This window comes from Camelus bactrianus, chromosome 5 (assembly GCF_048773025.1).
Source record: "Camelus bactrianus isolate YW-2024 breed Bactrian camel chromosome 5, ASM4877302v1, whole genome shotgun sequence".
In the NCBI taxonomy this organism is placed as follows: domain Eukaryota; kingdom Metazoa; phylum Chordata; class Mammalia; order Artiodactyla; family Camelidae; genus Camelus; species Camelus bactrianus.
Window position 1 is genome coordinate 16,534,408 of NC_133543.1, and position 27,414 is coordinate 16,561,821.

Consider the following 27,414-nt stretch of genomic DNA (forward strand, 5'->3'; position numbering starts at 1 on the left):
TATTTTTTCACATTCAAAAACTATCTTCTAAAATGTCAAAAGCATTCATTAAGCACAACATTGGACAAAAGGATCTTTTTCCCCTGGTCATTAATAGCCTTTGCAAAAATTAAGTCATAAGGGCCAGTGTGCCTCCATGACACAGGCAAAAACCATTATTACCGATTGTGCTAAAACACATTTCTATATTTCATTATGGAAACATGTTTAATAAATCATTATCTGAAAACCTGTTTCACCATCAATTTAACACATTGTTAATACAAATTGTGTATTTGTATAAAAGCAAATTCCCCAAATCATGCAAAGTAACCTGTGCATTAAAAAACAAACAAAAAAATAAAAAAGTTTTATTAGATGTTAGAAAAAAATGCATGCAGAAAACACCACACTTCAGAGAAGGAAAGCAGCAGTCTTGAGTTTTGGCAGGGAAAAAAAATCAATGTCACCAATTTAGTAAGAAAGCTTAAGCACTTATTTTTTGTTGACTGAAAGTGGCATTAGAAAATTATACAATGTATTACATTTGTGAATAGTATGTTTTCACGTGGAATGTGCCACTGTCTTTAGATCTAATTTCCTCCCAGAATGACAAGATATCTAACACTACAAACCTCCTTGGGGTTATTCATGAAGCAAATGATAAAACTGGGGATCTTTCAGGAACAAGAGGGCTGCCACGTGGCAGCCCAGAGGCTGCGCTGCTTTGCATCAGGGACTCTGGTCCGATGGGAGGGGGAGCGGCAGACAGCCCCTGCTGACCCACCCGGAGCCTCCTCTCAACAACCCTGAAATCAAATTTTGCTTAGAAACCAAAGAGAAAGAGAGAATTCTGAAAATATAACTAGCTGGACAGATAGTACATGTGTTATTTATATGCAGAAACGACTATAACTCATTTGTGTGTTCTCCAAAACACAAAATGTAAATGATTTTACATAGTTTTCAAAAGTAGCCATTTGGCTTAAAGCTGTTTTCAAAGTAAAATCTTTTTCTAATATGACCCAGAAATGGATAGAAATGCTCATTTGAACGTATTATCTGTAAAAGATCTTACATCACAGTTGGAAAAGGAATGAGATGGTGATGGTCCTAGAATATTCATCTGCAGGTAGACGTTTCTAACGGAAAACTCCAGGGCAGTGTACCTGAAAGATTGGGTGGCGAATTAAAAGGAAATGATCCCCACTGATGCCCCTGCAGTGGAATTTGGGGGTGAGGGAAGAAGTCCTTCCAATCTCACTGCTCAGGTCTGGAAAGGACTCCCAGGGCTGTCAGCCGCCTTGAGTGCTGTGTACCTCAGAGCAGGGAAGAATTCTTCCAGAAGGGAGGTCAGTTAAACTCTGACAAATGCTTCAGTGTTGGTACTAATCAGGGAAAATTTAAAACTTGAGAGGAAAAGGAGTTTTCTCCTTTCATTAAACAACTATTACTGCTCTCTTCAGATTGTCATTAAAATTGCTTTGGAAAATCACCAAAGTGAAGGTATTTTGGAATCTTCCGATGTATCTCTCCTTTGCTAGTTCGTTAAGAATTGGCTAAAATTTGGCCAAAATTTGGCCCACTTCTTTGGGGAGGTAGTTAATCACACGACACACCAAAGCACAGACGTGTACACGGGCAGGCACATGCACTCTCCCTCTCTCACACAGTGTTGTATTAATTTTAGGTTTCTTCAAAAAAACCTCCTCAGTGTCTTCGCAAGGATAATCAGGATTAATAATCTAAAATGCAAACAGTGACGTGTCTCTTCAAATTAGTACACAGTTTTCAATCTACCTGTTTACAATTTTCTTCCAAGTTTCCTTCTCCAGGCCCAGAGCAGGTTGAAGGTGACCTAGCAGGGAAATCGCCACCTGCTCGACCACGCGGGAGGGGGGACTGACAAACAGGAGGGTGGGAGGACTTGGTCAGAGACAAGAAGCAAGTGCTTAAAACCATGGTTATCTGTAAGCTGTGAAAGCATTCAGCTTTGTTTCTGAAATCATATATATAGAGAGAGACTACAGAATCTTAAAGTTCAAGAATAATAACCATAGGAGTAATAAGAAACCACAGTGTCTACCAGCTGTAAACCTCAGTCATTTGCTAAGTCGCACCCTCCCTGGAAGCAGGAGGAGTCTTGCTTTACAGGATGAAACGGAAGATCAAAGACGCCAAGAGGAGACTGTAAGGAGGCAGAGGCATAGTTAAGCGGAGATTCAAATCTCACTTGATAGTAAAACCCTTGGCTTTCAGATTTAGAGCATGCTGCCTCTATAATCAGAGACTTAAAATTGTTTTCAATTAGAAATTTCAAACTTTGAAGGCTATCTGTATACTCCTCCTGCTCCAGGCCACAGCATTTTTATAATTTCCAGTTTCTTTGCCTTTCCTTTGTTTCCCACATTTCCCAAAACATCTGGGGGCTAAACCTGTTATTTCATTTGACAGAATAAGTGCTCAGTGTCGGAGAATCACATATAATAAGGAAATATGCAGGGATTCTGAGCCCTTAAATATGAACAGACTGTTAAAAATTCTGTTGTCACGACCATGTCCCCTCTGACTGGTGGGGAAACCTCTTCAATGTGGGAAAACATGTGGGTCTCACTTTGCTCCACAAACTGCAGCAGCAAGACCAAAGCAACCCTCAAATAAGAAGAGCCGAGGTCACAAGAGCAAGCAGGGTACCATTTACGTTTTAATACTTTATTGCGATGAGTCCTCCCAACAGTGCCCAAAGCTAGTGCTGTCGTTGCTGTTCTAGGTCCTATTTCATGGATGATAAACAAGAATTCAGAGGCAAATTACTTGCTCACACCTCCAACAAGGAGCGCAGGCAGGTCACTGGAGGTCAGACCCAAGAATCCACTTTCTTCTGGGAATGCGCTGTATGATCTTATTATGAACACAGTGCACGAAGAAAGGTCCAGTGTACTTCTGTATAGTTTGGACAACACGACTAGCCAGGACTCCCACACTTAGAAACTGAAAAAGGTCACTTTGGAAAGAGGAGTTACAGTCTGGATGGGGCTTTTCCATCCAGCCCACTCCCTCCAGCCAGGTAAGCACACCTCACCAGGGACTTGGCTAGTGTCTTCTGTTTTAGTTGTGTGTCTTCCCTCCTTAACGTCTTAAATATTTAAACACCCTACAACACTCTAAAATAGAAAACACCCACAACACTGAGACAAAATGGGAAACAAAATATCAAAACTGCTGAAGTCCACAAATCAGAGTTGTATCAGCTTAAAATGTTTCTAAAGTGCTTTCACAAATACGGTCTTAACACTTACGGAGAGTGAACTGCACGCCTGCAAACTTCCCTTGTATTCTTGGCATAACATTAATACTCTCCAAGGATGAGGGTTTCCTGTATAGATTTCTGACTGCAGGGCTCTTCTGGTATTTACAACATAACCTCACCCTATTCTTTTCTTTTTTTTTTGTGGTAATCTTGCACTATTCTTTTTTTTTTAATACCACTTTTTACTGAAATATAGTTGATTTAAAATGTTGTATTAGTTTCTCATGTACAACAAAGAGATTCAGTTATACACACACATACACATATTTTCAGATTCTTTTCCATTACAGGTTATTACTCTCTGTGCTATTCAGTAGGGCCTTGTTGTTTCTCTATTTTATAGATAGTAGTTTGTATCTGCTAGTCACAAACTTAATTTATCCCCCTCCTCAACCCCTGGTAACCATAAGTTTGTTTTCTATGTCTGTGAGTCTATTTTTGTTTTGTAAGTAAGTTCATTTGTGTCATTTTTAAAGATTTTATATTTAAGTCATATCATATGGTATTTGTCTTTCTGCCTGACTTATTTCACTCAATATGATCATCTCTAGGTCCATCTGTGTTGCTGCAAATGGCATTATTTTATTATTTTTTATGGCTGAGCAGTATTTCATTGTACAAATACATCAGAACTTCTTTACTCAAGTCTTCTGTTCATGGACACTTAGGTTGCTTCCATGTCTTGGTTATTGTAAATCGTGCTGCTGTGAACATTGGGGTGCATGTGTCTTTTCGAACTGGAGTTTTCTCTGGATAAATGCTCAGGAGTGGGATTGCTGGATCATACGTATTTTCTATTTTTAGTTTTTTAAGAAACCTCCATACTGTTCTCCAGAGTGGCTGCACCAATTTACATTCCCTCCAACAGTGTAGAAGGGTTCCCCTTTCTCCACATCCTCTCCAGAATCTATGTCTGTGGACTAGTTAATGATGGCCATTCTGATGGGTGTGAGGTGACTGGGGTTGTATTTCTTTTTTTTTCTGATATTGATCTGTAACTTTGTCCTACTCTTAAGAAATTAAATAAGGACACCAACAGGAGGACTTGGTTCATGATCACAAAGTGCTTTCAAATAACCAAGATTTCCCTAGCACGTCATACAATGTTTTAATAACTCTGCAAGTGATAGATGAGGCAAAATGTAAATTTACTTAAAATAGATAACTAAGCATATTTTTAGTGTATTAAATTATCCAGGTAAAAATGGTACGTTTTATTTCTTTACAGCTTCAAAATAAATGGTAACAACAATTCTGAACCTTAGAGAAGAATTTCACTCTCAATTTCTAAATGTTTTCATGTACTTAATACATTCCTTGAGACCATCCTCCAACGCATCTCAAGCTCCTGGGTAAGGCAGTGGCAGCACTGCCAGTGGCATCCATATTTGTATAAATACCTGGTGGACGGAACATCAAAATGGAGCACAGAAGTGGAAGTGACTCTCCTCCTAGGGAGGTTTAATCTGCGGTGCCCAAATGCACAGCTGTGGGAGGTGGTTATGGGGCAAAAGAACACGTGTTTGAACACTACGCTCTAACACCCCATTTGAAGCCAGTTAACAAGGGTGTACTAGCGCCCGCTGTGCTGGATGTGCACGGCTGAAGGTGTCTCGGATGGCAGGAAAACTCACATGCACTCAATACAGAGATGCATCTGCTAAGCTGAACCTCATCACCTTTGTGCAGGCAGGGAAAAGAGCTCCCTATTTAAGGAAGAGCTACAGAATTACCAAATAACTAACTGTGGAAGACTTATGCCAACCCACGGAAAAAGAGACCCCAGGATTCCTTCCTCCTGGTGTCTGAGCCTGGTGTAATCCTCTCCCCTCGAGTGAGGCGGGCTTGTGAATGTGATGAATGTCACCCCCACTCTTCTGCTGTGAGGCAGAAGGTCATGAAAGTGCCTCCAAATCAGCTGACTTCTTGTTAATTCTGGGTGGGTCTGACCTAATCAGGTGAGCCCTTAGAGAGAGAGTAAACCAAGGTCTCCTGCTGGCATCACTGCACTGCCTCTGTCCCCCCCCACCCCGTACGTCTGATGGGGAAGCAGCTGCTTTCAGGATCTCTCCACCTGCGGCCTCCCACCATCTGATAATGACTTTTTTAACCCTACTTGGAGTCTGCTAAGCTACTCAGATGTGTAGATGAATGTTTTTCATCAAACTGGGTAAGTTTCAGGACATGACTTCTTCAAACGTTCTCCTGCTGGCTCTGAAGCAGTAAAGTGCCGGGCTGAGGAGGCCACGGAGGGATTGCCAGGGCCTCCGTGAGCCGAGGACGCCCCCTGCTGACAGTCGGCCTGAGAGCAAGCACCGAGGCCCACCTCCAGAAGAGTGGACAGGCCAGGGACCAGGGGCTGGAAGACAAGACAGGAGACTGAGCACAGAGCCCAGAGGACATGTGCCAGACTCCCGATCCACAACGTCGTAGGACAATAAATGTGTGTAGTCTCAAGCTGCTAATAAGTTTATGGCAATTTTTTAGGTGACAGAAAACTAATACAGAGGCCAAATACAGGGCATGGCTTTGAAAATGATGGCTTCAAAATGTTAACTTGAAATTAAATCATTTCTCCTTGGGTATTTATCATTCATTAACTCATTCAAAACAGTTCTTAAATGCCGACTTTGTTCCTACGGATGGTATGCGAGGTGCTGAGCAGGGCAGGAAAGCGACAGCTGGAGAGCGGGGAAGGGCCCGGGCGCAGCAAGGCCAGGCCTCGTCCTGAAGACACCAGGACGACACCTGCAGTCTATGTGTCTTGAGGCTCAGCCCCAGGGTCATGGTGTGAATCAGGGGCCTCAGCCCTGGGCACTGGAAATCAGCCAAGTGTGGAGGGAACCCCAGTCACACACAAAACAATGACCCTGCTCCCTTCTACACCAAGTCAGTCAAACTGCTTAGGGCAGAGCACAGAATCTCGGCTGACTAACTGCAGCCGGGACTGACAGCGACTGACGTGAAGGTCTCCAGGCTCCTCGGAAGCCCAGGATTACGTCGCAGGGCGCAGGCTGGAGCCGCGCCTGCAGGTGAGGTGTCAGCGGTCCTCACCGCGGGGAGGGAGAAGGGAGGGCAGGCCAGGCTGTGTGACCCAAACAGCTGAAATTCAGTGCTGAAGACCAAACAGTAGACGAGTTAAAGTCACAGGATTTCTGGCAATAACTTCCATGTCCAAACCATATTTGACTGGAGCTGGTACTAAAGAAAGTTGAGTGTTCTGGTGCGCCACACTAGGTACGTCAAGGGAGAAGTTCCTTTAGTGTCCTGATTAGAACAGTTGGGACAATAAGCCCTAGTTCCAGTTTGTAAATGGAGAGAGAGGGCATGTACAGAGAGAGCAGACACAGTGATGGAAGTGAGGGGTCCCACACAGGCCCTGACCATGACGACGTGCACACCTGAAGTGCATCTCAGCCCCACGAGGGCGGGGGGTATCTAAGTCACCCTCAACACAAAACACACGTACACGTACGTGCCATGACTAAGGCAGGAAGCTGCATTTGAGGCTCTGTGCTTATTCTGTGCTTCTGAAAATTTTTCCACAGAAATATCTGCATCTGACTTTTAAACCAAGCAACTCATTCCACCCCTATAACCCCACAGCCCCCAATTCAAAACAGGATTAGTGGCGAAATTACAGTTGCCAGTGAAATGCCCCTTTGATAAATATTAAAAGGTTTTAAAAAGGGTCACAAGTCAAAGATATGAGATAATATTAGGACAATAACTGTGGATGGGTGCTTTAATAAATTGCCCTCGTTCCTTTGGCCTTGAACAACTTAGTCCATACGACATGACGGATGTGAGTCAGAAGGGCAGGGACCACCCCAAAGACGCCATTCAGGGAGCTGGTCCCCCGCCTCAGATGCCACCAGAGAAGGGCTGCGTCTGCAACTACACCAGCTCGCTAACACCCTTGCCCTGCCTGGACCCACGTGGCCCAGGTTACCAACTCTGCCCCGAGGCCTATTTTGGCGGGGATGGCTATGGAAGGCATATAGTGCAGAAGAAAAAAAAAATGCAACGTTCATGACTCTACATAAATATTCAAAATCAAGCACTCTTAGTCTGAAAGCAGACCTGACATCCGGTTTTTAAAAGTAACTTTTAAAGGCCTGTTAGTTTATATATAAAGTAAAGAATGACAGCCATGTGTGGAATTCAAGTGTAGCAGAACATGGCACAGACAGGAGAGAGCAAGAGAAGCAGAGTTGTAACTCACACCTCCTGTGTGCTGGCAGCGTGTCGGGAGTGCCTCACGCTGCCAACATGCACGAGCCCATCCTGTGACGGTCCTAAAGCAGGAGGCTCCTAACAGAGATACAGGACCTGTGCCCCCTTAACCACGGCCCACGCCTCTCAGTGTGCCGTTTCAGGAGAAACCAGCAAATGTTTCTCTCCTGCGGATTAAAACAAGCAACAAAACAGCACCCCGGTACCCGACCCCACAAGAGTTCAGATCCTCATTCTGAACCTCAAAGAAGGGAACCAGTGGAGCGGAGAGCACAGCCCGTGTCGCAGGACAGGGGGCAGAGGTCTGCGTCGCTGTGCAGGCGGTTTGCCAGCTCCCGACACACACCTCAGAACGGTCCGCAGGTGGAGCTGGACTTCAGCTCCCTGGACATACCTTTCTCACGTCCGAGCTCTTTGGTTCTGTCGTCCAGGTTATAATTCTAGAAACAGCGAGCCTTGTCTCACTGGAGTTCACAAAATCTGTCGGGTCCATCTGCCTGGCGAGGGACTCAATGTACTTCAGGATTGCAACTTTGACCTGAAAGAGCCAATGATTACGAATGTTAGGCGTACTTTATCAATCTCTGAGCGGAATTTACCCATAGAGAGTAAGAAAAGACTGCGGAGGGGACACCTGCTTTGTTTCTGCATGGGGGCATGGAGCAGGGAAAAAGCAGGAGATGACAGGTTAACTGTGAGAACAGGCTGGGGTACAGGCTGACCCGCCGTGCACACAGCCGGGCCTGCTCCTCACAGGGGCCGCACGACGCATACAGGGCAGGAGGAAGCACAGCTCTGGGCCAATTTCGGTCCCAGCCCTCCTAGGCCAGGTTTGTGCAAGGCAGCGTTCATGGTAATCATGCTAGTATTTTGCCCTAACTTCTCCACTGACGTCTCAAGGGTTCTGACCTCGGGAGGAAAGGGTGGTTATTTACTGGCCTATCCAAAACCTGCAGAAGTTAATGACCAAAGAACAGACGATGTACAGGATGGAATTCAAGTTAATAGATCCTCCTTCAAATACAAGTCTTGTTATTATGGGTGTGATGGTACAAAATGTGACAATTTTCATGTGTTACAATGTTAGTATTAAAAACATTCTAATGAGACACCTATTTCAACACATTAAAATTTTCTAGTTAAAAAGTTGTATAAAAATGCTCACAGCAGATTTACTCATAATAGCCAAAGTTGTCATGTATAAAAGAGTATATTTTAGGCATACATGATTTCTAGAGGTTAAATTGTAACGATAAATAGTTACAAACCTTGAGGTTAGGAGTTTGAGTTTGATCCACAATAAATCTCATCAAAATGTTAAATTGCTGATCGAATGGAAAGGAGTCCCTAGGTTTAAAAAAAGGGGGGAAAAACATTTTTAAGGAAAGATTTATAAGAAACATAAAATCATGTAAGAAAAATACACTTGCGCATTACTGTAATATATGTAAAAAGCAAGCCAGTTTACACTTTTTAAGTATCTTTTCATTTTCTATAAACACTAAAGTAATACACATTATATATAAAATTCAGAGCAAGGAGATCTGACTGTTAAAGCCCCAGAGCACATGAATTGGGTGGGGGCTACAGAGGGACCCTGCTTGTCCTCTGGGGTCTGACCACCTGTCCAGGCACCTCCCTGAACACTGCTCACGTGAAAACACGTCCAGTCCCAAACCCAACTCCCACATCCCACAAGGCCGTCTGCAGCTGACCTTACTTAAGCGAAGTGCACTGTTCCCTGTGGTCCCAGCTGCGTAACTAGGCTCTCTACTGTGTTGTCACTGCAGCAAGGTGCTCAGGGGACACACACAAGGGACACCCCAGCCGGCTACAGACCAGACACGGAAGTCTGGGGCCCCATGAGCCCATCTCCTGCTCCATTTCTTGACGGCTGTTGACCTAGCTTCTTGTGGTCATCTCACATTCTGGATCCGGTTGAACAGCCCTGAGGGCTCCTGGCTGGTGGAAGTCAGTGCTCCCGCCCCCAAACGCTAAGATTACTAGCAGTAGTTTCAGGTTATGTGACGGAGCCCTCCTGGCTCAAGCAGACGTGCCTTCCACACCAGCAGGAGCGGTAACTCAACGCAAATACCCAGTACAACTGCGGCCTTCTTTAGACACCCCTGGAGACCTTGCTCAGCGTATGCAAGTGCAGTAAAAAGCAAAAGGATGTAGGTACAAATCTATAAAACTCAATAGGACTGATTTGAAATTTAAATGAAACACCACAAGAAAAATACAAAGTGCACAGCAGATCCGAGGCAGAGTAGTACCATCGCTATAATCACTAATAAGAAGGAGCCCGGACCCAGCGGCACATCCTTTCTCCCACTTAAATCTGTAGCCAGGAGGCTGAGAGGAGCACTCCCAGAAGCAAAGCAGGTTCCAGAGGATGGGATTCAAGGGACTCACTGGCTGTCAATTAAAGAAACAAGGCTGGTGCAGCACACATGGAGGCTCCCATCCCCCAGCGGCCAGGCAGAGTGGAGAGCACGTGTGAGCACCTGGTGTCCTGCACCTGAAGGCGGCCCTGTGTTCAGGCGCAGCCACAGAACGGGAAACTGAGGCTGACTCTCAATCAGTAATTGGCCACCGCCGAGGTCCCTCCACTCACTGATGGGTCGAGACAAGATTAACAGCTACAAATCTCAGCTGCCAAGAAAAGGAATAACCAACACGCTTCAGAGGTAATTAGGTGTGTTGGCTTTATTTTTACTTAATGGAGGAACAGGGAATTGAACCCAGGGCCTCATGCATGCCGAGCATGTGCTCTACCTGAGCTACAACCTCCCCTCAGGATAGGATTCTTAAAGGAATGAAGTATCCAGGAAAATTAAGGAAAATAATTATACCCTCCTATTAATCACCAAAGATGAGAACTATCACCTTAATGTTTCCATCACCCCTAAAAATCTGAAAAGGATCTTACACTCATAAACTCACCCAAATTATAGAAGTGATCTACAAGCTAAGTCTGGTTTACAAATGTTTTATTTGGCTTTCACAGTATCATTTTATAAAAAAAAAAAATCTTGACTGCGTTGCCTTAATGTACATTTCTGACCTTTCTTGAGAAGTCTGGACCACTGGGCCCACATCCCCACATAGCCACAGCTCTGCAGCTCATCACGCAGCCTTCCTGCTGCCACTTGCCAGCCGAACCAGCTCAGCCCATGAGCCAATCTCTGCCTAAACTGTCAGAAGTCCACCAGGAAACTGAACACGGGAATGCTCCATAATCCTAGTAACTAATCATCCAAAGGAGGGATGGTGTATGAAAGCGTTATTGCAAATACAGCATGTTACACTGAGTTCACTGTAAGTTAAAAGGGGAAGTCTATTCAGGTAGTAAATTCTACAGCAGCACAGATTATACAGATCTACAGGGTCAGGGACCAAAGGAAAAGAGCTGGCATCAGTGTGGAGGAACAAATGCATGCTGCGAAGTCAGAGCCATCTAGACACGTGCATGGTGGGTGATGACTGGCAGTGTGATCCCGTCCATGCTCTCCTGCAGGAGAGGGATGTGTCCGCAGGCTGGGGCAACAATGGGGCAGATCACAGAGCAACAATCAGCAATCCTGGGTTCTAGTGCCCAGGCTGCCACCAACAGCAAGTGCGACCCTGGGCAAGTCAAGTCCAAGTCACTGCTTCCTCACCCTACAGAAAAATGAGGAAGGTCCTTTCTTCTAAAATTCTGTGATATCCAGTAATATCCCAGTCTGGAGAAACTGGGCCATATAAAAGTTATTAAGCTGATGACAACTGTCTGAGTGATCTGAGTCATTTGTCTAGTCTTGTATAAGTTCAGTAATCTGACCCATTCCCCCCCATCTCCACCAAGTCACAACCCAGACTTTACACTAACAGAGGCTGTGGATGGGAACCTATGTTACACAGGAATGGAACATTTCTAGTGGGACTTAACAAGACACTGAGGTGTTAAAAATACTAAGGTCTTCAGAGGATGTAAACAGATATTCTAAAATTTTTTTTTTTTTTTGAAGAGAAGAGAATCTCTCATTTTGTATATTTTTTACAGTTGTCTTAGGCATTCACAAAATTAATGCCAACTCAAGGAAGGCCTGGGCACTGCATCTTGTGGATTGCTGGGATATTTCCACAAATAGCAAGAGAATGCAATGTGGTTATTGAGTAAGAAAGTAGGTCTTGTAATATCGCAATGGTCTAGTTCCCATCCCACCAAGACATCTTCCCAAAGACGACATACAAATGGCCAAGAGGTACATGAAAAGGTGCTCAACATCACTAATTATTAGATAAATGCAGATAAAAACTACCATGAGACATCGCCTCACATCTGCTAGGATGGCCGTTATCAACAAGACAGGAGATAACAAGTGCTGGTGCAGCCACTGTGGGAAACAGCACAACAGTTCCTCAAGAAAATCACAGCTAGAACTTCCACAACATGATCCAGCAATCCCACTTCTGGGCATAAATCCAAAGGAAAGGAAACCACTACCTCAAACAGCTGTCCATGTTCACTGCAGCATTATTTATAGTAAGACATGGAAATAACCAATGTGTATATAGGTGGATGAATGGATAAAGAAAATATGGTGCATACATACACTGGAATATTATTCAGTCATAAAAAAGGAAGGAAATCCTACCATTTGTGACAACATGGATGAAACTTCAGGGCATTATGTTTAGTGAAATAAGCCAGAAAGACAAATACCATATGATATCACTTTTATGTGGAATCTAAAAAAAAGTCAAACTCATAGAAACAGAGGAGAATGGTGGTTGCCAAGGCTGGGGAGGGGGAACGGGAAGATGCCGGTCATAGCGCCCAAACCTCCAGGAACAGCTGTGACATGAGGAGGTTCAGGGAACCCAGTGTGCGGCATGGTGACTCAGGCACAACACTGGGTCACACACGTGCTAAGAGAAGGCTTGCCAGATGCACAGCAGCAATGGTAATCACATGGGGAGGGATGTATAACTAACACTGTAGCGGCCGGTCAGCAACACACACATGGTCAGACATACACATCACACACTTCAGACCCACACCCTCTAAAGTGTCCATCATACCTCAAAAGCTGGGGAAAATGACCCTGCCCCAAACACTTGCCTTGTGACATCGAGAGCCTTCTGAACTTTTGCTTGCACAGATCCGAGTAAATCTGCTCCCATTTTCTTAAGTAATTGTGTGAGAAGAACAAAAAGCCAGTCCTGCAAGTCATCCTTATGAATTATTATAAAATCCACAAGGGTCTCCAAAAACATACTGAAAACCTGGACACAAATGAAACCCAAAGATTTCACATATTTAATTCATCATTTCCTCCAAATTTTCCAAAACAATAAAAATGCCCACATTGGCTTTGTCCAGACTCAGAACTTAGGTTAACACTGTTAACAACAGGACACATAAAAGAAAACAGATAAAGGAGAAAGGACTGGGACTTACTCTCTGTTGTGAATTCCACCGCAAACCAGCCATGCAAGGAAACAGATTCCACGTTAGTCCAAAGTGAATTCATACCACGTTCATGCAGTTTCTTAAAAAGACCTGAAAAGGCTACAGACTGATAAAATACGCTCCCCTCCCCTACATGCCTTTAAAATTCAGTACAGAGAGAAATCAACTTCGCTGAAATGTTAGTTTATTCCTGGAGGCCAGTCTTTCTTTCTTTAAAACTTAGCCATAATTCTATACTATTATTGCTCATTATCTAGCGTTCAACAAATACTATTACAGGATGGGAAAAACAAGTTGTGTATATATGGCTTTTCCTTTTTGATGCATTTACACCTACCATGATGTATGCCAATTCAGATGTTATAAAGTATTATCCTTATAAAAAGATACTATAAAAGCCATACTAATCTTTACAAAAGATTATGGCTTAGAATAGACACTGACAGGAGACACTCCTCTCACACTGCTGTGTACCCATCACTGCTGTCTGCGGGGAGCACAGTGCACAGTGGGCAGCCCTGAACCGACTTCAGAGGGAGAAGTGGCAGCACTTATCTTGGTTAACACATCTTGTTTCGCTGGGACAACCCAGCATCACAAAGCTACTCAGTGCCAGCACAGCAACTATTAAGCACCAGGAGTCTCCCAGGAGACACCTCAGGAAAAAGTCCATGACCAGCTGTGGGGTTCCTGGCTTGGCTCAAAAGCAGCTAGCAAATATTTACTAAACTGAGACCTCCAAACTCACTGTACAAGAGCCTTCTGACGGAAACAAATTTCCTTCTTTATCCTCACATTCTGGGTCTGAATCAGCAATCTAGAGGTGACAGGTAATAGAAATTTCATCAATGTCCAAAACTGTCTAATATCCCTTATGCTATAAATCTTATGCTTTAAAATCTGATTGTGTTTTAACACTACCTTAGAGAAAATCTTGATAATTATATCTCTGGATATCTACATGGCCCTTGAATGCTACGTTTCTTGAATTTTATTAATATTGCTACTGTTAAGGTTGCTGTAAGGGTTGTAACAGGAACTTTAAGACACAACTTGAGACGGATACTGAGGAGAGCGGCTGCCCCAGCAGGGCCCTGCGTTCACTCTCCTGGCTCCCGAGCACCAGCAGCAGGCCCCAAGTGGGTGCAGGAAGTGCTGGGTGGGTCTGACAGCTCGGGGACAACTCCTACGGGAATAGAGGGCAGGATGAGGGAGAGCATGTTCTCGGCCACACTTTCCGGCGACCACAGGTTCCTTCTCCCAGCAGGTCTCAGATAAGGCTATTTTTACTCAGAAAACTATGGCAGGCATTTAAGATTTGCTCATGCTGATTTAAGGTTCTCTCAATTTCTATAGTTTAGTTTCTGCCCTTTACCTACCCTTTAACTTTCCTGGTTTCTTTCTCTAAAACCATCTAATAGCCTCCAAAGGTTTCCCCTATGACAATGGTATTTATTTAAAATCCAGATCCCAAGTAAACTTCTGCCAAGGGTTCTGCCCCCAGTAAGGGCCACGTCCCTCACTTGTGGGTGTCTTCCCTCAGCAGGGGTCCCTTGTCAGACAGGCAGCCCTCAGGCTCAGTGCTCCCCCTGGCCCTAGGAGGTGTGGGCATCGCCTAGCAAATTCTTAGAGGCCGCAATTCTATGTGGTTGCCCAAAAAATTCATTTTATGAATACTTTCATTTTTCTACCTTGTCCTACAGAGACAAACTCTACATGGGATACAAAAAAAATTACAACCTTGATTATTTTCTTCACTACTGTAACTCTTATAATACACTGCTACTTTCTAGCACCTAGCCCACTGTTTGGCTAACAGGAGATACCCAAAATAGCTGCTGAGTGAACGAAAGACTACATCTGGGTCTCTCCATGCTAACTTGTACTTGAAACACGTTATTTAACTTGAAGCTGTACAGACATTTGAAGTTTCTAAGAATTCCATTTTCAAAGGATGCAGCATACAGTATTGCTGAAATTGGCGTTAGACCTGTAAGGTTTCAGCTGCCCTGGGGGAATGACCTCGCACGCGTAAGCAGTATGTGACGCGGCTCACACGGACATGCAGGGGGTCATAAGGACACACAGTTCCCAAACCTTACCTTGCTGTGAGGGTCAGCAAACATTCGGGTGAAAATCTCACACAATCTTTTCAATTCTACTCGACTAGAGGAAATGAAATGGAAATAAACAAACTCAATATTTAATAAGTCAACACTGAAATGAGTTACAGCTTCTTTAAATCCTTTTATTTCAGTCAAGTACACAAGCTTTATATAACTTTTATATCAAAGTTTTGTTCACAAAAGATCGATTTAAATTTTAATTCATGATGAAATTAAAGAGGAATATAAAATAAGATGAAAGTTTTGCTCTCATTTTAAAATGAACCTCAGAGAGTGATTACTAAGTTCATACCTGTGGGCGTGGCAAAGCCACGAGCCAAACCCCTCATGTCATTTCAGGTCAGTTCCCACGGCCACGCTGAAAGGCAGTGGGGTAAAGCAGGACTGCCCGTGGCTGGGGCCAGACAGACCTGCACTTTATCCTCAGTCCTGCCACAGCCAGTCCTCTGCTGCCTCTCTACCCAGTCCAGCAAGACACAGGGCCAGGGACTGGATGAAAGACGAACACCTCCTCCCTGGAGCCGCAGCCAGGATGATGCAGACACCCTGGTACTGGTGCCCTGGCTGCCTCGTCCTCAGCTGAACCCCTGAGTCCCACTTCCACTTCGAGGCTTGGTTAAAAAGTGTCACCTTCTTCCCCAGTCATCACCCCTCATCCACAAGAGACAGCTGGTTCAACGACCCTCTGACATTACAAACGATGAAATTTAGATCAGACCAATACTAATCAATAGATTTCTAGAGCTTGTTCAACTGGTACTTGGTGGACGCTAAGAATCAAGAAAGTGGGACCACCAGAATGAAGCAGGTTCTCGAAGAGTAATGATGGTAAGCCACCTTTGGTGTTTTCTGACAGATCACTAGAGCGTCAGAAGTGACCTGTGTTCCAGGAGTGACGACACCCTCAGGCACAGAGTGGAATCACCGGGGGGCTAAGGTGCAGGGGGCAGCAGGGCCAGGCTGCCTGGGCAACGCGGTGACGCACAGAGCCCACCCACGGCCACACTCATCCAGCCTCACAATGTATCTTTAAAAACAATTACCCAAAGAGTATAGTTTACTGCATTTCAAACATCTCTGTAACTTTAAGATTCATCTGATAATCAATGACTTACTAGTACTGTCATGGTTCACTAAGCAGCCTTTCTTCTTAGTTATGAAATACTGGTGTGTCAATGGTGCCTCCGAGCTGCTGAAATATGGTAAGAATACATACTTTCCTGGTATGTGTAATAACATGCTGGTTTTAGAAAACTGACGAAATATACAAAGAACAAAGCAAAAACAACCAGTTCTAGAGATAACACTGTTACTACTTTGGAGCCCTCCATTTCGGTGTCTCTTTACTCTGCATATTTATAAGCTACAGATACGCATACGGGTATCAAAAACTTCAGACCAACAGTGCTAGCTACTAGCATCTACTCATGACCTATACCAACCTACAGAGTTGCTTTGTTTTTTACCTAAATGGGAAACTGTCCCAAGATTTCTCCAGTAACACTCACTGGACAGACATGCACCGTAAGAGAATCACATGTTTCATAATCCTAAAAGGTGGCAGAGCACCTCCCAGATGCTCCCTGTTCTCCAGAGGCCAGGACCACGTCAGAGTCGCTGGCGAGGTCGTCCGGCAGGAACCGGCAGCTTGGGTCTCACCTCAGCGTCCGCTGGCTCTTCAGCAGGTTCTGCAGGCCCAGAAGCCCCTCCTTCCTCTCGGACCAGTTGGAACTGGCACAGTGGTTGAGCACCTCGGCCACGTCCTCCGTCTGCCGCAGGTAGTGGGGCACGCCGCCGTTCCTGGAGCCGTATGAGCGCTCCGAGCACACGCTCGAGGCGTCGCTGTTAGCGTCGTCGTCTGAGTACATCCCATACGGCTCGTACCTCCTCCTCACCGGCTTCTTCTGCCAGACCCGAGGGGGGAGAATGGATAGGTGAGACCCCTGGGGGATAGCAACAGACCTGCAGGAGGCACACGCAGGCACGCAAGCATGCACACGGGGTGGGGGGCGAAGTGGCAGATCCGGCGGTGCAGGGCCGTGACGGGTGACCCGCAGGGAGGGTGAGGTGGCTCTGGACAGTGTGCAGCGGACTCCTCAGTGAGACAGACCAGCCAGGAGACCCAAAGCCTCCCGATCCTCCTGCTTCATTTCATCCCTGATGTTATGAAACAGCCCCTCTCACGGGCTGGTTGTGAGGGTTGCATGGATTATGTGCCAAGTGACCTGGCGCCAAACCCGGCAAGGACGTGTGCCCACCAGCCCTTCCCAGCCACAGGCCACGGTGCTGAGCATGGCCCATGCGCACGTCTGTCTGAATGTGTGTCCTTCCTTAACAGAGCCTAAAACTGCTACGGTAGTGGCAGAGTGCCCTATGTAAAAGGCTTCTTAACCTTATGTGAACCGTTTTTATTAAGGACTTAAGAGTTTTACAGCACAAATAGGCCCCCTGGACTATGATCCTTGCTTCACTCATTTCCCTGCATGTAAAACTGTAGGTGAGACCCCTAGGTAGTACAGCAACAGCTATGTCAAGTAGGTAAAACCTATAAAGAAGGATTTCTCTAAGAGAAAATAAATAGTTATTGGTTCAAGCCACGCAAATGTAATTTCCAAGACTGTGGCTTGTACACACATCGCAGCTTACTCAGGACAGCTCCGCAGCGTACCTACTGTCCCAGCAGGGTCACTAACAGTACCTTCTCACTCTCAAAAGTATCCTTGTGAGGATGATAAATTATATGATCATCTTACTTACACATCAACTAGAGTCCTAAAACAAGAAAAATGCTGAATATATCCATTCATGAAATAATGATGATATACAAATAGACACAAACAAGGTTAATAAACAAAATGAAACACTAATGGGAAAAGGGGCAGGGATTGATATTAAAAAAACAATACCAGGACAAATGTGAGAGGTGACTGGTTCCAACACTAACAGAAGTGTCACTAGTTTCAACAAAATCACAATTCAGAACAGAATTTCTACACTATGCTATATTTTTTGTTGCTTTTTACTAGCTCCTAAAGGAAATATACTCACAACAGAAAAAAAAAGGTTGTAAAACAAAAGTTAAAGCACTGGTACCTTGCTCCTGGAGTCTCCTAACAGCTGTAGGCAGGAAAATATTGGAGGATGGGGAAAAAGCATAGAGAATTATGTCAGAAGCATATGTGGGGATTGTTCTTGCAACAAAAGTAAACAGCAAAACATATCTTAGCAAACCAAAAACATAGGTTAGCAAGCAATTCACATGAGCGAGCAATAAAGGAAGCGTTCCCACGGGCACGCCCTGCAGCCTGCACCTCCTACGAGACCTCGGTGCTACCCCTCCCCAGGGCACTGAAGTCCACCTCCATGGTCACCGTGAGCTCTGCAGCCCCGCCTACAACAGACTGCCCGGGATGCCCCTTCTGGGAAGCAAGGACTGCACGCTGTCTTCGGGGTGGGCGGCTCACAGACACCAGCGGTTTGGACAGAAGGGGTTAGGGCAGCCCGAGCTCAGGGGAGCCCATGCCAAGGAAGCCGAAGTCCTCGAGTCCCACTGTGTCTCCTGCAACACAGCCCCTAAGGCAGCCCCCAAAGAACCGGGAGACCCCCCGCCGTAACCGGGAAGGGAGCACCGTCCCACCGTGGCTTGTGCACTGTCACTGTCTACCCCCAGACTTCCACTTCCTAAGGGCTCAGAGTAAGGAAGAAATAGTTCTAAACACTGACACCTGGAAGGAAAAACCATTTCACAGAATTTTGCTCCAGCTCGTGACCCTGAAGTGAAATTATCCCGAACTCCAGCACCTGCCAGAAAAGAGCCTTTCTACACACGCGGCTGATGAGCAGAGCTGGCAGCTGCCCACGTGGGGAGACAGCAGGAGAGTGGAAAACCGCCTGCTCAGGGATGTCTGTCAGAGAAACCCGACAGCAAGAACAGGTGAGACAGAACCAGGAAGGGGTCACGGTCAGTCACTGCAGCCACAGACTGTAACATTTTGATCAGACGAAAAAGGGCTGGATTTAAAACCTCAGGGTCTGAAAGGAGGATGTTATCATGCCTTTTTAATCAGAAGAGAAAAAAATCTTAAAACCGTACAAGCAAGACCAGAGATCAGACAGCTCCAAAGAACGTCTGTTTTAAATGCTAAGCACAGAACCCAGAATATGCAAGAGGCTGTCTTACTACCAGCTGAAATGCATCTTGAAGAAGCAATCTGATCACAAGCAAGTCTCCTAGGAACTTTTTGCTATAACCACAAATTTAAGGACCTCTGACTACTCACATGGATTTTTTAGAGATTACTTTATAATGATGCCAAAACAAATTCCAGGACTCATACCCTCGAAGAGTTCATCTTAAAACCTGGGAAAGTTTCCTCAAACAATGATTTAAGGACTCATTTAAACAAACCAGCATAAAATCATATCGAACAAGTAGTGAGGGTAATGGGATCATGCGAGATTTTCAAGCCACACCCTCTATTTCGTAACGTCACACAATGACACGTCCAGGCTGTGCCAGCAAAGCCTGTAAGCAGTGAAGAGAAAGAAGGAAATGTTGGACAAAACATGGATAAAAAGGAAAAAAAGAAGCCCAGTGACATCAGAACCTCCCTGACCCGGAGCGCAGAAGAAACACCTGGTGCGGGTAATTTCTGTAAGGCTAATTTTCACATACATAGAGATAAAAGTTTAAGAAAGACTTAATAATATAAATTTACCCAATATTTACACAGCTTTAAAAAGTGTCAAGGATGATTTAATAACCTGAGTTGGAGGAAACTTCCTGTTAAGACAGAACATTGCAGGCGAGTCATCCAAAGAGGCTACATACTTTGAGACTCTTACCAAAGCGTCTGCAACGGCAGCTTCCAGATCCGTACTCGTGCTCAGAACTCGCAGGGCGTTCACAGAACTAGGAACTCTTCCTGCCTGGCCAAACCCAAACCGGTCTATTTAAAAAACAAAAGCAGAAGATATGTCATTTTAATTCGAATTTTTCATTTCTTTGCAATGGCTCCTGCCCCAGCCCACCTGCTGGACAGAGGCACTGAACTGCCTCGAGCCAATCTTAATTCAACTACACTTGACCTCTAGTTTTACCTGTACTTGACCTGTTTACCCGTGGCAGGCAGCATCACACTGAATACTCATAGCGCATCCTGATAATGAAATAGTTCTTTAAAGGTGTTTTCTTTGTGAAAAGTGTGGAGACTGGGGGGCGAGGGGCGGGGAGCAGGGGACTTATTATCGCAGGGAACTGGGCTACGAGTTGTCTCTGTTCATCTATTGGGCATTCTCTCCAGAGGCAAGTGGCCCTGATGTTTGGTCAAATGAAACAGAAAGCTTCATGGTTTGTTAAATGAGTTCTAATACAATATAGTAAAGAGTTAAAACTTGAAACAGATACATTAAATTGATCTCTGCAAATCATTAGTATCACTACTGTTTAAATGTTATAAGCTCAATTAATTTTAGGTACTTGATCATGATGTGTCACCAAAGGTTTTCAAAAATCAATTTATTAAAAATCCGTAATCTTCATCATAAAAAGTTAGCATCTTCATGCAAAACATTAATCATTCAGATATTAATTAATATAAATTTTTCCTGAGTCCCTCAAAGGACTTTTAAATGACAATCTTTATACATGTAAGCAAAATGGACAGAATGAAGAAATTTCAAATAAATTTTAGCAGTTCAGACAAATATTCTAAGCTTGTCAACGATCATGGACAGTGAAGACTAACTTTTTAAAGTCCCATTAAGTGAGCCGACCAGCCTTCCTTAAGAAGTGCTGAGATTAACACCATACAGGAGAAATCAGGGTGAACTACACGTCACAAGTGCAACACTAATAACTGGTAAAAGATGCTTATTTAAAATGCTAACGTACAAGAAACCTTTGGAAGACAAATGTTAAGATAAAAAATGCTCTCTCTTCATTAACAAGTAAGACACTGTTTGGACAAGGAAACTCTCTATTAGCCATATTCTAGTAAAGAACCGTTTAGAAATAAAAGCTAGTATCTGCTTTACATGCATTGATCTTTCCTATAAAATGATGTATCTAAAATTTTAGGTATATAGTAAAACATAACCTACAAACTGGTGAACTCTCAAGTGTCTAAAGTGTTATTTAGCGTTTCTAAAATGTCAGTTTTGGAACATTATACCTTCCAGTGTCACAGAAAGGGAAACATTTTAAACACTGCTAATCAAAAAAGTTATATAGTCACAAATTTTTATAAACAAAAATTGTACGTTGTACTATCCCCTTTTTTAATGCACTTGGTCACACTGAATATCTTCAGTACATGTTTAAAAAGTAATTTAATGCACAATGTAAACTACAAAGTACACAAAACAATTATATCTATATGTATATAAATTATCAGTTGAAATAGGAAGCAGTTGTAAATCTGAGATTTATTATGCACATAGTTTTACAAACGATCTTTGTTCAACCTTTTCTTCCATTAAAAAAGGGTAGATAGTAAGGGATTTATGAGTAACAGAATGAAAGTAATTCCATTATAAGCCATTAAAAATCACCCAGCATAAACTTAAATAAAAACAGAACCTAAAAAAAAAAAAAAAAAAAGAAAGAAGAAAAAGAAGATCTCATGCCAGCAATTCTTGCTCCAGGGATAATACTGATTTTTCAGACACAAAATTAAAACTGTAAGAACAAAACAATTATCCTACGCTTTCCAGATGCACACAGCTTTGGAGAGGGAGAAAAAGTACACTTGAGGTAGAAGATCTTGAGAGAGCTATGAAAAGAATACTGTGAAGATTCTACTTTCTAGTCAGGGACTGCAGACCGTGTGGTACATGTCATCGGTAAGTGGGCTTCAAATCTGAGGGGAAAGCATCTGCTGGGTCTTTGTTTTCCCAGATGGGGGGCGCTCCACACCCTCACTGCTCTGGTGCTACTCGTGCTCCAGGAGGTGGACACACATGGCCGGCCAGTGTCTTCGGGGAAACTCACGGAGTATACACAGTAATAAGACGCACAGGTGGCTTCATTGGAGGCAGAACAGAGAAACTAACTCAATAAACTGGTAGCTGTTACCACCTACATCTGTGAATTAACAGTCTGGGCCTTACTCAGCTGATAAAACATGACGTGGAGAGCTGAGACGTCACTGCGTGCTGACTTCGGGCCCTGTGGAGAACCAGGGAATCCTGGTGATGTTCACGTGGGGCTGAGACAGAGCTTCCCATCTGCAGGTTGCAAAGGTGACCTTTGGCCTGACTTGATTATCCCAACCATGATTTGTTTTTCCATTAAAGTTGCAGGATAATCCATTTAGTGTTTTAGATATGAAATTATGTACGCTATAATTTGGGACATTTAGTAACAAAACAGTACCTCCAAATGACTAGAACCTGACCCTAGTAACTAGCATTAATAAACCCCACTTTGTTGGGAGCAAAGACTTCGGAGATGGCAGGCTCTGCTGGATGACACCCACACCCCACCTCCCCACGGGACACTCATGATGCCAACCAGGGCTGTTTTTCTCGGGGAGGGGGAAAAGGAAGGGAAGAAGTGCTTCCCCATCTTTCTGTTGGTTCAACATAAATACGAACACTGGAGAGGTGATGTTGCTAAGCAGGTGGTAGAGCACCTACAGCCTACAAACAGAGGCATCAACATTCAACAAGGTGAAACATGGGAGCACACAGGGAGACAGACAGGGTGCACACATGCCAAGTGCGGCCAACACATGGGAGCCAGGGACAGGACTGCGCGGGGGTGAGCGGCGGTCATGCAGGAGCACTGTTCACCTGGCTGCCCCGCAGAGTCAGCGGTGGGGAGGGCACTAGTGGACCTGGAATGGCGTCGAGAGGCTGCAGTGAAAGGAAGGGCAACACCCACAGGGTTAACACACGAGCACCAGACAGGAGACGCCACACCTGGAGGGAATGGCTGCTGCCAGCAAGGCCGCGTTTCCTCCCCAGGAGAAATGGTGTTGGACACTGATGGACAGCACACGCCAATCCCGACTCCACGGCTGCCTCAAAGGCACTGCCCTCAGGGTCCCAGGCTCCAGTGACAGTCACGCCATGATGGGGATGTGCAACCCAGAGACCAGCAGGGGTCACAGGGCCGGCTTAGCCTTGGGGAGGGCTGGTGGCAGGATGGGCTGGAGGCAGGATGGCCTGTCACTCAGCTGGCAAGATGCTGGTACATGATGGTATGCCACCATGCGGCCGAGAGAGCGCGGATGTTCGTAAAGCTGTCTGAACAGGGATGGGGATCCACGGGAGGGTCCCTCATCAGTGACCTTGCTGTGTACCTGCCGCGGCTCCAGTTGTAGTCAGTCCGCGGCCTCCGTGCACGGGCACCTGCAGTGCTCAGGCTACGAGCACCGGCCCCGCCGTGCAACTGGGGCAAGTCCTGGCCTGACCAAAATGGGCCTCTGGGCAGAGGAGAGACTCCTGCGTCTCCGCTTCCTCACCTGTAGCCCCCACCTCTCAGGAGTTAAGGAGAATTAGAAGAGATTATACATTAAGCATTTAAAACAGTGCTGGGCACAGAACAAACGGGGGGTAAAGGTTAAGTGTGAATTCCAATTTACACTGAGACACTGAATATTCTTTTACCAGCAAGTACTCATCATAATCACATTAATTCATCAACCTAAGAACATACAGACTAAACTCCATCGTCAGGAGAAGAGAGTAACTTCTAGAGATAATTAGGAAATACAGACTTGGTTCAAAACAGGAATTTACTGACCAGAGTGCCTCACAACGTATGGTTTTTCTTTCCCTCAGGGAGAAAGCCCCAAAGATAACATGCTTCCATCATTACTTGGAAAGAGTGTGGTGGTCAAGTCAGAGGGCGGGGGTTTTGCAGCACTGACACCTGGCAATGCCGCTCTTCCCACCCTCCAGAGTACCGGGCCCGGCACAAACTCTGATACACACGGTTGTTTATTTAAGCTCATGTCTCTTTCTGAAACGTGCATAGCTGTGGAATAAGTGGCTTTAAACAGCAATGGTTAGCTGGTCAATAATGACAAATCTTCACCAGCATGCAAAAGGAAAAGAAAATAGGAAAAGAAAATTCCTAATTCCTCAAGGTGCACAAAAATAAACCAGCAAGCTCTGAGACCTACATATTATAAAATAATCACTTAAATAAGGAAACTGGTAAAATATTTTGTTAAGACTGAACAGCCAACTATTCAATTACTGCACAAGCACAACAGTATTGTATCCTGATAGTGTAAACTAAAAGCAGCGTTTAAGCAATACCTGATCTGAAGGTTCCTCATAAGGTCCGTCCTTTGGTTCTGTTTCAACAAATATTCTACAGCAAACCTGTCCTGCCCTGAGTCCTATGTCACGTTCTCAAGCAAACACCCAACAACGGAATCCAAGGTGGACCCACTTACACCCAGACCTGATTTACAGCCCTTAATTTCACCTAAAAGTTACCACTATAACCATTCAAATGTGCATTCACACCATTAAAATGGCTCAAAACAATTTTTTAAGAAAAATACAAACTTAAACCCAATATACAGTCAGTGAAACATAATTACGCCTAGTCCTTTTCTTTTAAAAAGAGAAGGTTGGCTATGTAAACTGACTCAAGGGAGCGCTAGCATAAACTCTCACTGATTAATACGGGGTTGAGAAAGAGAAGTAAGTGACTGAGAAAGTAAGAAAGGAAAATTCTGATTCTCCGAGGGGCCGGGAAGCTCCCCAAGGGGCAACGACCTCCTGGGATGTCTCTGTGATCCCCGGTCCCAAGGCCACGACTCAGGACCATTGTCGAGCACCTGCTCTGCACCCAAGCTCGGTGAGGCCTCTCATGAGGTGTCCAAGACGTCTTGGAGGAACAAGTGAGGCGGGGATGAGACAGCCTTGATGTCAGCCCTGGGTGACTGACGGCGTGATGGGAGGATGGGCCGCCCTGCCATCTCAGTTTTGTCATCTGTAGAACAGGGATGAGGCTTCCCAACCCGGAGGGTGAAAGGAAGCCACGGGGTGGTGGGCCTCCTGACTGCTCGGAACAGCACCAAAAATGCGAGTGCGGTGGCCATTCTCTTTGGACAAAGCTTTACAAACAGATTTAACCCCAAAGACAAAAAAGCCTGGTCTGAAAACTGAGCTGAGCAGGTGCTAACTCCTGCCCTGACCACACCGAAGACACGTGCTGATGGGGGTTTTGCTGGGAAGGGAAATGTCTGCATCCACACCTCCGGCCTCGGTAGCAGCAATTACACATGTCAACGCTCGGGCTGTCACCAAGACTCTGTTCCAGGGGTTCCACGAGGCCCTCAAGATGCCTGGTCCACAGACCACACGCTGGGCTGCAAAGGCCACTTCCAAGGACAATGACAGAAACAGCAGTGCATGAATGAAATAAAAACAGTGAACTGCCTCTAAGAGACAAAATAGCCATAAACAGACTAACTGTTCACTTGTACTATTTGGAAGGTCAAATAGTGAACAAGGATGCACACATACACAGCCTTAACTTAAAGGAAAAATCACCAGTTCACTCAAAAGAGAAGCATGTCTGCTGCCCTGATCTGGAGGGCTCTGAGCTAAGGCCTCAGGTGCAGTGCAGCAGCTGGCCCGGCCCTGCCGAGGCTCCGGGCTAATTTGGTCAAGTCTCACACAGGTGTCTTCCCACCCAGTCGAGTGACTTGTCCAGAGGCTCCTGCTCATTTACCCGTTTTCCCAGAACTTCATACAGGACAACGGGTCATGAAGAACACAGTCTAGATTTTGATTACTGGTAGATCCTGGGGAGAAGGGTTTGACATTACAAGGCGAGAGAGGCAAACATCAAGGCCTCAGGCCTCTATTCTTCCATCGGGACATTTTTACACTGGAGAGACCAGTGAAGTAATCAGAGTTCAAGCAACAGCTGAGCAGCCAGGCCCCAGTTTCACACACAGACTTGGATTATTAAATGATTCCTACCAGCCACGCTCATCATGAGGAAAATACACATCTGCCCAGCACTTAATATGCCAAAGAACTAGGACACAGTTACTGAAAAAACAAAACTTTCCGTGAAAGTTATCAGTTGACAGATGTCTTTGAGCATTAATAATCTGCAAAAAAAAGGTTTATTATATGTACATTTTAGAGAAAGGCAGGCCTATTAAAACTAAAAAGAAAAGGTAACGTCAATATTCCATAAAGGATACGTTTCTCTGTCTTGTTTTTCTTGAATATTAGAAATTGTTAAAAATATGAATTCTGGCTGCAGGAAAACCCAAAAGGGATGGTATGTCACGCCAGCAGCCCCAGCCGGCACCCAATTGGTGAGCTGAGATTCAGCACTTACAACACCTCATGGCCACCCAACATTGTAAGTTTTAGTCCTGGGATGGCAGGTCACAAACATTAACTGGCCTACTGAGCCCAGGAAGAATGAGAATCTCATTAATTATCAGAGGGCGTCACAGTTTTGTCCTGTGCTGTACACCTAAGCAGTTTAACAAAAAGCCATTTTTAGACTTCTTTAAAGAAAGCACTGAAATGGTTTGTTTAACCAAAGGCAAGCTCACATCCATCTGCTTGCTCCGGTAGTTATCTCCTGAAACTGAGCCGTTAAGTCTCCTTAATGTTGCCATGGCTTTGCCTTTTGTTTCTTTGAACTGAATCGCCTACAGTCTGACTACCGGTCAAAGTAAGAGCAGGCTAGAGGCTGGAGAGCTCCACTCTTCAGCAGCGCTGTCTCTGGCCAAGCTCTGCGGGCTGCCTGGAGCCACAGTCCCAAGTGACGACCGTCAGTGAACTGGTGCTTTTTCCCTCTAACATGTAAAACTGGAACTGCCAAAATTCAGGCATGCAGAGGGGACAATGGAGGGCGACTAGGGCAGAGGGAGGCAGAAGAGGCTCATGGGACAGCGGAGAAGGGAAGCGGGCCGTCCCGCCAGGGGGCGCACAGGTGCGCAGGTGCGCGGGGCGCGCAGGGGCGGGGCTCTAGCGGGGGCGGCGCCTGCGCGTACTCACCGAGCGGAGCGAAGCCCCGCGCAGGGCTGGTATCGCGGCTGCTCTCACGGCTGGTATCGCGGCTGCACCCCTGACTCATGCTGGGTCGAGGGATACGGCTGCTCCGCGCTAATGTGCAGCATGAGGGGTTTCAGAGAAGGTGAACAAGTTTAATGGAGACAGAAAAACTCACAAAACGTCATCACATTCCGTTAATGTAACCACGACGCCCTCCACACCTATCCGGGCTGAGGCCTCACTGACCACGTGCCAGTGACAAGAGCAGTTTGGATAAAAACCCCATTATGCTCCCTCACAACCTGTGAATTTTA

At 45.2% G+C, this 27,414-nt stretch overlaps 1 protein-coding gene across 24 annotated transcripts in view; it reads right to left on the reverse strand.

Moving 5' to 3' along the window:
- The window catches only part of CLASP1 (cytoplasmic linker associated protein 1), a 192,166-nt gene that overhangs the window by 35,596 nt on the left and 129,156 nt on the right, over nucleotides 1-27,414 (reverse strand). For 4 of the 24 annotated variants that reach the window (XM_074363475.1, XM_074363474.1, XM_074363478.1 and 1 more), the window contains 10 exons: nucleotides 27,104-27,211; nucleotides 22,904-22,966; nucleotides 19,955-20,058; nucleotides 18,201-18,226; nucleotides 16,769-17,020; nucleotides 15,086-15,149; nucleotides 12,633-12,796; nucleotides 8,794-8,872; nucleotides 7,920-8,063; nucleotides 1,780-1,881 (listed from right to left, as the gene is read on the reverse strand). In XM_074363475.1, the coding sequence (XP_074219576.1) occupies nucleotides 1,780-1,881; nucleotides 7,920-8,063; nucleotides 8,794-8,872; nucleotides 12,633-12,796; nucleotides 15,086-15,149; nucleotides 16,769-17,020; nucleotides 18,201-18,226; nucleotides 19,955-20,058; nucleotides 22,904-22,966; nucleotides 27,104-27,211 (1,106 nt within the window). The remainder of the gene's footprint in view (nucleotides 1-1,779; nucleotides 1,882-7,919; nucleotides 8,064-8,793; nucleotides 8,873-12,632; nucleotides 12,797-15,085; nucleotides 15,150-16,768; nucleotides 17,021-18,200; nucleotides 18,227-19,954; nucleotides 20,059-22,903; nucleotides 22,967-27,103; nucleotides 27,212-27,414) is intronic. The other 20 variants (XM_074363488.1, XM_074363486.1, XM_074363491.1 and 17 more) reach the window with 14 other exon arrangements.